Source organism: Wyeomyia smithii, chromosome 3 (assembly GCF_029784165.1).
Source record: "Wyeomyia smithii strain HCP4-BCI-WySm-NY-G18 chromosome 3, ASM2978416v1, whole genome shotgun sequence".
NCBI lineage: Eukaryota > Metazoa > Arthropoda > Insecta > Diptera > Culicidae > Wyeomyia > Wyeomyia smithii.
This window is the reverse complement of record NC_073696.1, coordinates 274374419-274387007: the sequence shown is the minus strand read 5'-3', so window position 1 is coordinate 274387007 and position 12589 is coordinate 274374419. Positions and strand designations below refer to the sequence as shown.

The following is a 12589-nucleotide window of genomic DNA, read 5'->3' as shown; positions in this document are numbered from 1 at the left end:
AGCGGCGCTAGCCTTGTATACCTGTGAATTTTTTTTTGTAGCAATGTAGCAAGGCGATCACACGGCGCTAGCGTACAAGTGATTTATGACGTAATTCAGTTTACAAATTCACAAGAAATTTTCGATCGATATTGTTCATACATGAGCGTCTGTGGCTGTGGTCTGTGGCTCTAAGTATGAATTGAGATGGATGTAATTATTCAAGAACTACCAGCAAAATCTTTTCGTTGTTTCATTCAATATTCAGTATTCCTCTCAAATTGTTTGGCTGATGGATTCTTTTTATACCTTTTTGAAATATTGGCTGAAAATTTCAGTAGAAAATATCGAACACTAAGTAAGATTGGTTTCACGATTTGTTCAGGATATTTGCAAGTTCTATATCTTTATCTCGCCGAAGAGAAATTTTCTCAGGTGGAATGAATTTGAATTTTCTACTGTAAAATTTTCTCAACGTTTGAGCTGAACGAAATCTTCATTTGGACCGAACACACTTTTCGGCGAATCGTTACACATGTTGTCGAGTCATTTCCGACTCAACTGACAATTTTAGCTCATTTACTGCCACCTCTCATTTGAATCTGCAAATGGTTAGCTTATCCTGCAGAAAAGGTAATTCACGGGTTTTTCAGTAAGATAGAGAGCATCTTCAAAAAATGGACTAAGGAACAGAAGCGCAAGCACAGATAGTAACTCGCATAGCGATTGCACATTATCTCCAGTTCCAAAATCTTTCTTCCGTCAACTTTTCTTCGCAGGGATGTTGTTCCCAATCAGTGGGTTTCGCATCACAAATTCTAGATGTTTTTTTATCTGTTGCTGAATAACTTGTGCAAATGAAAACTGTTTTTGGCGGCAAAAGGCTTGTTTCTAGTGCACTTCAATGGAAAATAAACAGGCTGTCCTTCGTGTTTCATCAGTTTTTCCAGCTGAGCTTGTAACTGAACAGAATGTTTAAAATAGATCAGCAAAAGTCGTCAGTATGAGGAATAATAGAAAAATTTATATGCTATCTTCAACTTAAACTAACAGGCAATTACCATACGTTAAAAAAATAAGATCTTAACATGTAAGAATGTTTGCTTAAATATATTTCAATTAAAATTTGAAAGTCACTAGCAAAGTTGTCTCAAATTTGAAATTAGACTTCCTGGTCACTGAGGAACCTGAACTGTAATAAATAGAAGTTCATTTTCCGGATCGACAGCGATCACAGCTTCGTTGTGTTTAGTTTTTACTGTCACCAGTAGACACTCGTCGCTGGGATCAACCAGCTGGGTAACGTATCTCGCCTTGTCGTACAAGCTGGAATAAAGTGCCACATGGTCCAGGCACTCCTGCCTGCGATCACCGAAGGTGCTCCGAAGGGGGATCCCATTTTTACTTAGAATAATTGCATGCCGGACAAGTTCGGTGTTACAAATTTGTTCGAAACAGTGATCCAGATAAAGTTGGAATTCGTCAGGTTGTTCTTGCTGCTCGCTGAGATCATCCTAAAAATGTGAAAAAAATATTCGTTAGAACGAAGGCCTCAACGGAACTTAGATACCATTGTCTCTGATTTGACTAGGCAACCTTTCACTTTCAAACTAGAATAGTGACTAAAACTAGACAACAAAGTGAAATTTTCCTTTTTTACAGATGTAAACATGATTGCACCCTCCAATATCCGCGTACCCCCGCGGAAGAGTCAGAAAGGGTTCTATGATTGACATTCATTCAAAGTGGTAAAAACTAGGGAAAACATAATAGACATAAATTAGCTATGCTAATGTATTTGAATTGATCGGAACCTGGATCGGAAGGAGGGGTAGAGTGGATACAAATAAACGGTGTTAATAATATTAGTATATTTTTTGTGGGGTTCTATTATGTAACATTATTTTAATCTTTTTTTTAGGAACTTGATTGTAATCTAAACAAATTCTATAAATGCTTTCAATTGATTGATAAAACTTTTCGTGAAATTTCATAACGTATTCATTGTATCCGGTTTACCCTATCGAACAATAACGAAAAATGATTAATGCTATTATTTAATTTTCTACGCTAATAACATAGTTGGGTATTGTTTAACGTTATTTACGTAACCAGGTACGACAATTTGTATAATACTCACTATTATTTTTGCTGTACCTCTTATTTTATATGGATTTATATCATGACATTGATAATTGAAATAAAATTTATAATTAAAATAAAATGAGCGCCACAGATACGATTACAACCAATCTAGATCAAATCAAAATACATTTATAGCATCCAAAGTTTGAAACAAGATTGAGTGATCTCGGTATTCTTTCAAACTACCTATATTGAATAGAGAGGGAGAAATAATTGAAAGAAACTTGATTAATGTCGAATAATGGGCTCAACGTTTATATAATTAAAGCAACATTTAATTTTGTTTTATTTTTCATTTTGGTTTCAATATATAATATGACGCATACCTTAACACAATAATGAGTATTTTTTCACTATTTTTTTCTCTTAATAAATATTTCGGTTTTAGCTTCTTTTTTGTTACAGCAGTGTTCCGGATACTATATTGAGTTCCCAAGAAGCCTGTAGAACACATAAATAGAAAGTATTATTAGGAATGGAAAATATTTTTGTGGCAAAACTGTTGGTTACCCACCATTTCAGAACAAGTTTTTTTCTGTTGAATTATTGAACCATTGTTGGTGATTTGTAGTTAGTGCAAAATATAAATTTGATATTTTTTAACGCGGCTTGTAAGTTCGGTTAAAAATATTGCTGAAGGAACATGTAGTTTCGTATTTATAAATTGATCACATTACAGGAATTTATAAACAGATAAATATATTTTTACCCAATTGCTATTTTTCACAACTCGGGTTATACGTAACGCTAGGTAACGCCATGCGCATAACGCAACAGAGTTCCTGAACGTCATACAAACAAAGCGGTTGTCAAAACAACGTCATCAGTTTCCAAGACAAAACTTTTCGTAAAGGAAATTTTCCCGTTCTTTCTGCACAACTGTTAAGAACTTCTCCAAGGGATCAAGTTATTCTGGTAGTTTTGTGCCGTGAACAACCTATTCCGCATATAAGTTAAAATGGTAAGTACATATTAGTGTTTAAAAATGAATGTTTGATGATCTCATTCGTTTCTGAATCCATAGTCTCAAGAGGTAGAGGAAACTTTGAAACGGATCCAATCGCACAAGGGAGTCGTAGGAACGATTGTGGTCAACAATGAAGGTACGAATGTATCATTTATAACACATTGAAATGCTAAACTGATAATCTTTCGTAGGCATTCCGGTGAAAAGCACCCTAGATAACACGACCACCGTCCAGTACGCAGGCCTGATGAGTCAGCTATCGGATAAGGCTCGCAGTGTGGTGCGTGATTTGGACCCTTCGAACGATTTAACCTTCCTGCGGGTGCGTTCCAAAAAGCACGAGATTATGGTCGCTCCCGATAAAGACTTTCTACTGATTGTTATTCAAAACCCAACAGATTAAAACTATATCTTTCTTTGGTCGTCGGAATGGTCGTCATCATAGTGAGTACGATATTTTATTTGTCATTTATTTTTAATAGAATAAATCGATTAAAACTGGTATTTATTAACTACATTGGTGTAACAAGTTAAAAGTCTATAATACAATGATAAAATGTTTTTGGAAACTGCTATAATACATTAAAAAGAAACAAGATGAAACATATTTGCAAGATTGGTTTTGAGCTAAATCGGTCCACTGGGTTCTAAAATTATCCGTAATCACATGGCTGCTCTTATTGTAGCATCACGATTTGATTGACTTCTAGCGTTTTGTGCCCTTCTGTATTGATTTGGTATGTATGATGTTGAGCAAATCCTTCAGCCGAACAGATCCGGTGGAAAGTCACTAACGTCCGCCTGTTCCATCATCGAGTAGTTTCCGATTTCGTAGGAAAATCGGACCTTCATCCGGAGAGGAGTGTTAGTTCCTTGAGCGCTGCGCACCACAATGACATCCTGCACGACTGACTCCCCCGGAAGCATTACCGTGCTGGATGGTTCCATCATTTGAATCGAGAACGTTTTCGGGACTGCCACCTGGAAGGAGAGGAATGTGAGTTTTACGAATGCTGGTTATGATGAAAGAACATTCAAACCTGGAACATATATTTCTCTAGCATATTGAGCGAATTGTTGGTTGTTTTGACGGTTACGACCGCCTGATCGTACTCTTTTCGAACGATGAATTTGATATCGACGTTCTCTCGACTGTATACCGGTATCGTAGTGGCGGAATATTCCACCGGGCTATGAATTGTGGCTACTGTTGTTATGGTTGATGGTGGAGCTGCACTCTCGACAACGCTCAAACCAAGTAGATCCAGAATGTCGGCATTAGCAGCTGCAGCACTACTGGGTGTAGAAAGCTGCAAGGGACTAGGCGTGGTTGTCGCTGTCGCCGAGGAGCTGCTCCCGAATGAATCACCAAGCAGGTCTAGTAGAATGTCTTGATTCTGAAACGAAAGTGATTATATGTTTTATGTGTTGAGATGGATAAAGTTCTGTTTCATACCGAGGGCTCCTTGAGGGGAATTGTTTCTGCCGTTGGTGTAGTTATCTCTTGTCCGGCGGTGAAATCTGAATTGTACTCGGAGCTGGACATGTCCGATATCTTCAGTACAGGCATCTTTTCCAACAGAGCGGGTCGCAGATGCTTGAAGTTGGTAAATAATTGACTGAACTCGATGGCACGCTGCTGCAGATCAATGTTTAGGTGCGCTCTGAATGCGTTGATTATGTTTTGAATGTTGCTGTGCATGAGGGATGTAAAATTTGAAGTTAGGGTCATGAAAATTACACATTATGTTGTAATGTCTTGAAGAAAAAGGACTATTCGTTAAGAGCGCAGCAACATAAGTTACAATTTTTGATAAATCAAAGGACATCTCGAAATAAAAGTTTTTCTAATAACATCCTACATCACTATCGTAGTAAGCGTGGATATCGGCCACGTGATTCAATGTCTGTTTATCTTCTTTTAGAATCGGGTTTTTTTTTACTTATCTTAATTTTACATTCTTACAGTGACTTAGTTACCAAGGAGGATGTAAAAGAGAGAAGAGGTACGCTCTCCCATACCAATAAATTGTGAGGTTTGTTAAGGGAAAAAATGGCGCAAATCGTTATCTCCTGATAGTCAGAATGTGCCAAAGACTTTCGGCTGTCATCAACATCCGCTACCGTCGTCCGCCACGGTATGATCTGAAGCGACTTAAACTCCCCGAAGTCGCTACTGTGTACGCGCAAAGCCTTGATGCAGCGTTGTCTACCGAGGACTGCTGGAGTATCGTGAAAGCAGCTATTAGCAACGCAGCGGAAGGCGTGGTTAAATTTGTCGAAAGGAATCGACGTAACGGCCAGTTCGACGAGGAGTTCCAAACGATTCTAGACGAGAGGAAAGCAGCACGGGCATTGATGCTGCAGCAAAAGACCCGTCATAACGTGAGTTGATACAAACAGAAACGAAGATAACAGACCCATTTTTTCCGGGACAAAAAAGGGCCGCCTGGAAGAGCTGGAGTGTGAGGAAATGGAGAAGCTGTATCGTTTTCAAGAAACACGTAGATTCTACTAGAAACCAGACGCATCCCGCGGCAGGCTCTGAGCTGCGAACTGATATGTGTCGGGATAAAGATGGAGGAATCTTAACGACTGAACGTGAGGTGGTCGACAGGTGGAAGGTGCACTACAATGAACACCTGAATGGCGCAGAGACAAAAGACCAAGATGATAGGAGGTCTTCGTCAGCACTGCGGATGAGGGAGACATACTGTCCTCCATGATTAGTGAATGAGTGATGCTATCAAGCAGTTCAAGAACAACAAATCAGCTGGAAAGGGTGGTAACGCAGCGGTATATATCAAGCTGGGCCCGGATAGGTTGGTTTCCTGTCAGCATTAGCTGATAGTCAGGATCTGTGATACAGAACAGCTACCGGAGGGGTGGAAGGAGGGAGCAATACGCCCAATATACAAGAAGGGCGACAAGTTGGAATGTGAGAACTACCGGGCGATCACGATTTTCAACGCAACTTACAAAGGGCCCTCACAGTTTATTTTTTGCCGTCTCTTGTCGCCAGCACGGAGCTTTGTATGAAGTTATCTAGCCGGGTTTTTGGATGGGCGATCGACAACGGACGCTGCGACAGATTCTATCTGGTATCGTGAATACCAAGTCCCCACACACCACCTATTCATCGATTTTAGGGCCGCTTAGGACACTATCGACCGTATAAAGCTATCATAAGTTATGAACGTAAATGGCTTCCCTGCGAAACTAACAAGACTGATTGAGGTTACGATCGATAGTGTACAGTGCTGTGTGTAGATTTCGGATGCAGTATCAAGCCCGTTTGAAATACGCAAAGGACTTCGACAAGGTAACGGTCCTTACTGTTCAACATTGTGCTTGTTATGAAGCGAGCGCCCTTAACATGCGGGGTACGATCTTGGTGGCCCCCGTGGCTCTGTGGTTAGCGATGTCGATCGGTTAACTTTCCCACACGGTTTTGATATCGGGTTCGATTCCCGATCAGGTCGAGGATTTTTTCGAGCTGAAAATTTTCTCGACTCAGCACTGGGGCACGGTGTATCGTTGTACTTTTCCTACAACATGCAAAATGTGCCACACAAACTACCGATAGCGAATTGTCTCAACTAGTCCATCCAGTTGATCGAGACCGCTATTAGCTTCACATGCTAGCATACGATATTGTTGTTGTGTACGATCTTCAATAAATACAACCAATTTAACTGCTTCGCTGATGACGTAGGTCTCGCCTGAGCAGTAGCATAGTGTTCGACGGAGATGAGTTCGAGGTGGTTGACGAATTTGTTTACCTCGAATGATTGGTAACGTCGGACAACTAGAGCTCTGCATCTACAGACGTATTGTAGCTGGAAGTCATACCTACTACGGACTCCACAAAACGTTGAGGTTTGGCAAACTTCGCCCCCGTACCAAGTGCACCATGTACAAGAGGCTCATAAAACCGGTAGTCCTCTACGGTTACGAGACATGGACAATGCTGTAGGAGGACCTACAAGCACTAGTCGTTTTCGAACGACTTGTGCTTAAGACCATTTTCGGCGGAGTATGTGAGGATGACGTATGGAGGCGAATAAAGAATCACGAGCTGGCGCAGCTCTATGGCGAGCCCAGTATCCAGAAAGTCACTAAAGCTAGAAGGGTTCAATGGGTGAGATATGTTGTAAGAATGCCGGGCAACAATCCCGCAAAAATGATGCCTCGGACCTGGCCAGTACACGACAGTTCTGAGGAATGACTCGCAAGGAAAGTAAGTAAAGCATGATTAGACGAAGCAAATGTTTGCTATTTTTTGCACGAATTTTATTTTGAACAAATAAAATTCGTACCAAAAGTAGCTAATACTTGCTTCGTCTCATGACTGCTTAAGTAACACCACGGTTTTCAGATATTGGTTATGCTTTTCACCGTTCTCTGGACAACTTTTTTGTTTTGTTTGTAAACTTATAAACGTTCCTGATTTTTGCAGAAATTCTTCAGCTTATCACCGGATATGACCCGTTAATGACAAAGCACATTAAGGTACGCGGAAATAAGAAAAGTGGGCATGTAAACTAATTATCTTCAACGTCACGCGACGAACTAATCGACATTATAGCAGAGGAAGTTTTTGAGGAGACTACAGAGCGCATCTGTAAAACCACATATTTTTCGATACCTGTTGATTTATTACCAGACGAAGCCCACATCGACCAATTGTTTTTGGTAGTTGTGAGATACTTGAAAGGAAGTGAGTTTGTGGAACGATATTTATCTTTTTTACCATAACGTGGTCATATAGGCAAGGATATAGTTGAAACTTTTCTTCAATTCTTTCAAGATCACAATATAACACCACAGTTTTTGAGTTCTTTCTTCGTTTTATTTATCAACTCTTCGACTGATAGAGCAGTCGAATTTTTCCTGCTGAATTTGATTGATGCTGTATGAATAGTTTCGTCACTGCGTGTGAAGGTAAACCCATGGAAAATCGGCAATCTTTGCCCATTACACAGTGCAACAATTTTTTTGCCTTGGGTTCTATATATGATTTTACGAAACCGGGTTTGGCATGGTTTTAGTATATTTCACAAAGCATATTAGTATGTCTGAGCATTAATGGTGATGCGCCAATATCTAAAAGTGGTAGTCAAATTATATCTTATATTGAGTAAAAAAGTCTCAGAAATTGATTGGTAGGTGTCTGATCTACGTAAAATGTCAGCAACATGTCGATTTTGCCTCAACTCCCCTACAATACTAAAATAGGTTCATCTCGACGTTAAATTACCTCTTTTGAAATCTGTTTAACGTAATATCAAGAATGTAAGCGATAGTCAAAGATACAATAACAATTTGTCTTCACATAATCCTCTCCTTTTTGCGGGGAGGGGGTCGCATTTAACTTTATCGAAGACGCGATGATTCTGTCTCATAGTTGAAGCGAGACCGGCCCTGGCCAAAAAACGACCTGGCCCAAAAATGAACCCCCTTCTCGCAAAAGGGGGAGGATCATGTAAACACAAATTGTTATTGTATCTTTGAGTATCGCTTACACTCTGGATTTACATTAAACAGATTTCAAATAAGTTAATCCAACTTCGAGAAGAACGTACTTTAGTATTGTAGGGGAATCAGGGCGAAATTGGGATATTGCTGACATTTTACGTGGATCAGATACCAACCAATCGATTTCTGAGACTTTTTTACTCAATATAAGACATAATTTGACTACCACTTTTAGATATTAGCGCATTACCGTTAATGATCTGACTAACTCGATATTATTTTGCTTTGTGAAATATACTAAAACTATGCCAAACCCGGTTTCGTAGAACCACCGTTTTGAGCTCAGTTTTTGTCCGATTTAAGATCTGTTTTTTTAAAAGATGGGTAAAAAGATGCTAATATGTGGATAAACTCTTAGAATTTTGATATGGTTGTCCGACTTTTCCTAGGAAACCATTCCCCAGAAAGTGTCGAAGGATTTTCCCCAGAATGAACCATTTTCCAGAATACCAAATCTCAGAATATACTAGTTACCAGAATTCTAAACCCCTGAATTACCAGAAAACCGTTTCCCAGAATGCACCAATGCCCAGAAAACTATTCTCCAGCATCACCGTAACCCGAAAAAAAAAACATTAGTATTCAGTTATTATATTGTAAACATTCTAAATTATTTGCCATTTTTAATTAACACTTGTGTACCTGACCCCTCCAGAGTCGAAAATATGAAAAATCTTTTACCTGCCATTCCGCAAGATCTAATCCGAATTCGATCGAATCTTTTTCAAAGGACCACAAATTTATCATAGTTTTTGGGACAGTAGGGGACATTTGTTCCGGATTTATCGAGGGGAACGGTGGGGTAAGTACCCTTCAAGAGAGGCGGACGAATGGGCGGCCCACACCACCACACGGCCGGACGCCCCGGAGTGCGCTGAGGCAGAAGCGCCGGCAGGCCCACGGCGCGACACCCGCGCGAAGTGGGAGCACGATCGCAGACCCGTGACCCGGCAGCCCCGTAGCCCGAGTCATCCCAGTCTTCAGAGCCAATTCTTATCCCGAAGTTACGGATCTAATTCGCCGACTTCCCTTACCTACATTGATCTCTCTAGTCGACTAGAGACTCCAAACCTTGGAGACCTGCTGCGGATTCGGTACAAGCTGTTGAGAGTTTGCGTGCCCCAGTCTCCGATTTTCAAGGTCCAAGAAGAGAATATCGACACAGCAATTTAATACCATGCTCTACCAGCCTGTCTAACTATATCTCTCTATGAAAGACTTCCATGGCTAGTATGACTGTTAAACAGAAAAGAAAACTCTTCCGATATCTCTCGTTGGCTTCTCGAAGGAAAGGATTCATGTTGCCATGATTACAAAGGCGCTACCGTTTCCGGTGTGCACGCCAATGCAAACGTATACTCAAGCTCCGGAATTGTGACCAGACTCCCTTTCGCTCGTTTAATATATACTACTGGATGTTGCATCTACCCAGGAAAATGAACGAACATCCACAGAGGTAATTTCTGCAGGGGGCCTGCTCCCCATGTGAGCTAGAATAACCAAATTAAGATAAAAAGGGGTATTTTAGATTTTTGGTCAAGGAGCCACAGAAATCAATTCGCTACTGTGTTTTTGTGGTCGACTTGTGATATTCCTTCAGCCAAAAACGATTACTGAAAGTTCTCTGATTTTATGACTAGGGCCTGGTGTCAAGCGCTTACTTATTTACTCTATGAAAGAACAAATGTATTAGTTGACAATAAGTTGATTCAAATGATAGAATCGTTAACACAAAACTTTTCAGCTCGATTTTCATTTTTCTATGATTAAGCACATATACGTTTCAGATATACAAAAACTTAGTTTTAACAGATTTTCCATGTTAAAAAAATTAAAAATGCATATTTCTTCGTTTCAGGATAAGTTTTTTGGAATTCGGCATTTTCTAGGAAATAGTTTTCTGGGCATTGGTTTATTCCGGATAATAACTTTCTGGGGATTAGTAGCAGTTTTCTGGTGATTGGTACATTCTGGGATTTTGTTTTCTGGGGAAAAAGCTTCGGCGTTTTATTTTCTGGGGAATAGTTTTCGAGGAATTGTTATACAATCTTTTGATATTTGGTCTTAAAACTAAATGGCGTCGAAAAAACATCGAACATTTCCGATTTCCCAAAAATTCAAAATGGCGCCATTGTTGCCCCTTGAGTTGAAATATGTTCGAACTCAAGGAAATTTGGTTTTGCATCAAAATACACAGAAAAATTATATATTGGAACCAAGGCAGAGAAAAAAGTCAATTTTTGTTGCACTGTGTTATTTGATGCAAACGTTAAGTAAATTGACGCCAAACGAAATAAAATCGATAAATACGAGGCTGCTGTAATAAAGATGGCCGGATCTCAAAACTAACGAACTGCAAAATCTAGAAGGAAGAACGTTTGACTCGATGGACCAGGTCGATCTACACAAGCGAAAACAAACCAGATTCTTCCTGTCCGGTAATAAATCATCCAAAGATTTTATTGGCAGATCGTGCAGACGTTTTCAAACAGGTATTTTTGTTATTCCTCCATTTTGTTTTGGTTTCAATGTATGCATTTTTCGCTATTTTAAAACTCGACTGTATGTGCCTTGTTTGGTTTTCGATCGGATTTCGGGGCGTCTCAGACACACCAGGGAGCGAAGCCAGAAAACTTGTTAAAGTTTGCCCACTCGATCGTGGTCCAGAATTGACTAAGGCCGTTTACATACTGGCGCGTTCTGCGTTGCGGAGACGATTCGACTTGCCGTGGGTTAAGGTACAGCGCTAAGTAGAGCTGTACATTAACCCACGGCAAGGCGAACCGTCTCCGCAACGCAAAACGCGCCAGTATGTAAACGACCCAATCCACATATAATTTGCCAAGAAGCCAGTCGAGACATTTTTACTTGAATTTATTTTGAAAGACGTTTTGCGATTAATTTTTTCGAATGCAGAAGTTGCGTTGCGGATTTGTCTAAGCATAATGGTACCGACTGCAACTGGAAGGAAATCGTGCAAGGTAAAAATTATTATCAGAAATAAGAAAAGAAAAAAACGACTAACACTAAGCTCGTTAACCCATTCCCGGCATGACATCCAAACTTTCATTTTAGTTCAACAATTTTATATGAAAATTTGCACAATTAAACTATTCAGTATCGTTAAAGAACAGGTTTTTCTTTGATATGCAATACAATTTGTGTCAATTGTGAACAGAGCCTGACAAAGTTATTTCAATTGACAATTATCAGGCTATAGTGACGCTTTGACCCGTCGCTTTCAATTGAAAAGCTTTTGTATCATTTTCGAGCACTTCGTGAGTCAAATCACACCCAGTCGAAAGCTAATACTAAGTCTTTACCTTTGACTTTTAATTTTGAGACAAATACCCTTTATTGAAATTTCGACATCAAGTTACTTGAGCCCCTGAACAATCCTAAGTTTATTTCGGGAAATATCGCAAACTCATTTGTAGTAAACGGTTCATGATTGCGTGCTATGAACGACGTGCTAACGAGAAATAGGCAATATTTTGCTTCATTCGATTTTGTTTTATTTTTTATTTAAAAACGAGATCATTGGAACAAATACATTCTAAACTACAGTTACTGTCGACACAACTTGGTGGTTTTTAAATATATTACTCATATAAAAATAAATCCACAGTTGGCGATTAACGATAAGCGGATTAGCGATGAGTGGCGCTGATTTTTGTTTGCGGTGTCAATATACATTGAGCGAATTCAATTCGTTTGTCTCTATCATTGAGATTTTTATTTTTCGTTCTAATCTCGGACTGTTGCAGAGTGAATCAGCGTCGGGTTGCTTCAGGGGAAATCATCGAAGACCTGAGGTTTTTACGTTTCATAATAAAATAATCACAAGCTTTCATATGTTTCCGAACCAAATTTACCTGTTGGGAATTTTTACGAACGTTGACAAGTTGAAATCATTGTCTATTCATATGTTTACCAGAAACAGAGCACATTATGATGTTA

At 39.6% G+C, this 12589-nt stretch overlaps 3 protein-coding genes across 7 annotated transcripts in view; 1 reads left to right on the top strand and 2 right to left on the bottom strand.

Moving 5' to 3' along the window:
• Positions 1 to 1117: 1117 nt before the first annotated feature.
• On the bottom strand, positions 1118 to 1576 carry LOC129732949 (uncharacterized). The gene is made up of 2 exons (XM_055694423.1): positions 1550 to 1576; positions 1118 to 1493 (listed from the first exon to the last, which is right to left on the bottom strand). The coding sequence occupies exons 1-2, from the start codon at positions 1550 to 1552 to the stop codon at positions 1155 to 1157; spliced, it is 342 nt and encodes a 113-aa protein (XP_055550398.1). The 5' UTR covers positions 1553 to 1576; the 3' UTR covers positions 1118 to 1154.
• A 1344-nt stretch (positions 1577 to 2920) lies between these two features.
• On the top strand, positions 2921 to 3705 carry LOC129727707 (dynein light chain roadblock-type 2). The gene is made up of 3 exons (XM_055685780.1): positions 2921 to 3085; positions 3149 to 3227; positions 3283 to 3705. The coding sequence occupies exons 1-3, from the start codon at positions 3083 to 3085 to the stop codon at positions 3492 to 3494; spliced, it is 294 nt and encodes a 97-aa protein (XP_055541755.1). The 5' UTR covers positions 2921 to 3082; the 3' UTR covers positions 3495 to 3705.
• LOC129727706 (AP-1 complex subunit gamma-1-like) overlaps positions 3551 to 12589 on the bottom strand; it is a 132267-nt gene continuing 123228 nt past the window's right edge. For all 5 annotated transcript variants that reach the window (XM_055685776.1, XM_055685775.1, XM_055685777.1 and 2 more), the window contains exons 10-12: positions 4548 to 4785; positions 4132 to 4488; positions 3551 to 4072 (exon numbers count right to left, since the gene is read on the bottom strand). In XM_055685776.1, the coding sequence (XP_055541751.1) occupies positions 3854 to 4072; positions 4132 to 4488; positions 4548 to 4785 (814 nt within the window). In that variant the 3' untranslated portion in view covers positions 3551 to 3853. The remainder of the gene's footprint in view (positions 4073 to 4131; positions 4489 to 4547; positions 4786 to 12589) is intronic.

What these genes read in the sequence shown, in the direction of transcription:
- LOC129727707 (XM_055685780.1), top strand. An exon ending in GATTGTGGTCAACAATGAAG is followed by an intron (nt 3,228 to 3,282) that starts GTACGAATGTAT and finishes AATCTTTCGTAG; the next exon opens with GCATTCCGGTGAAAAGCACC.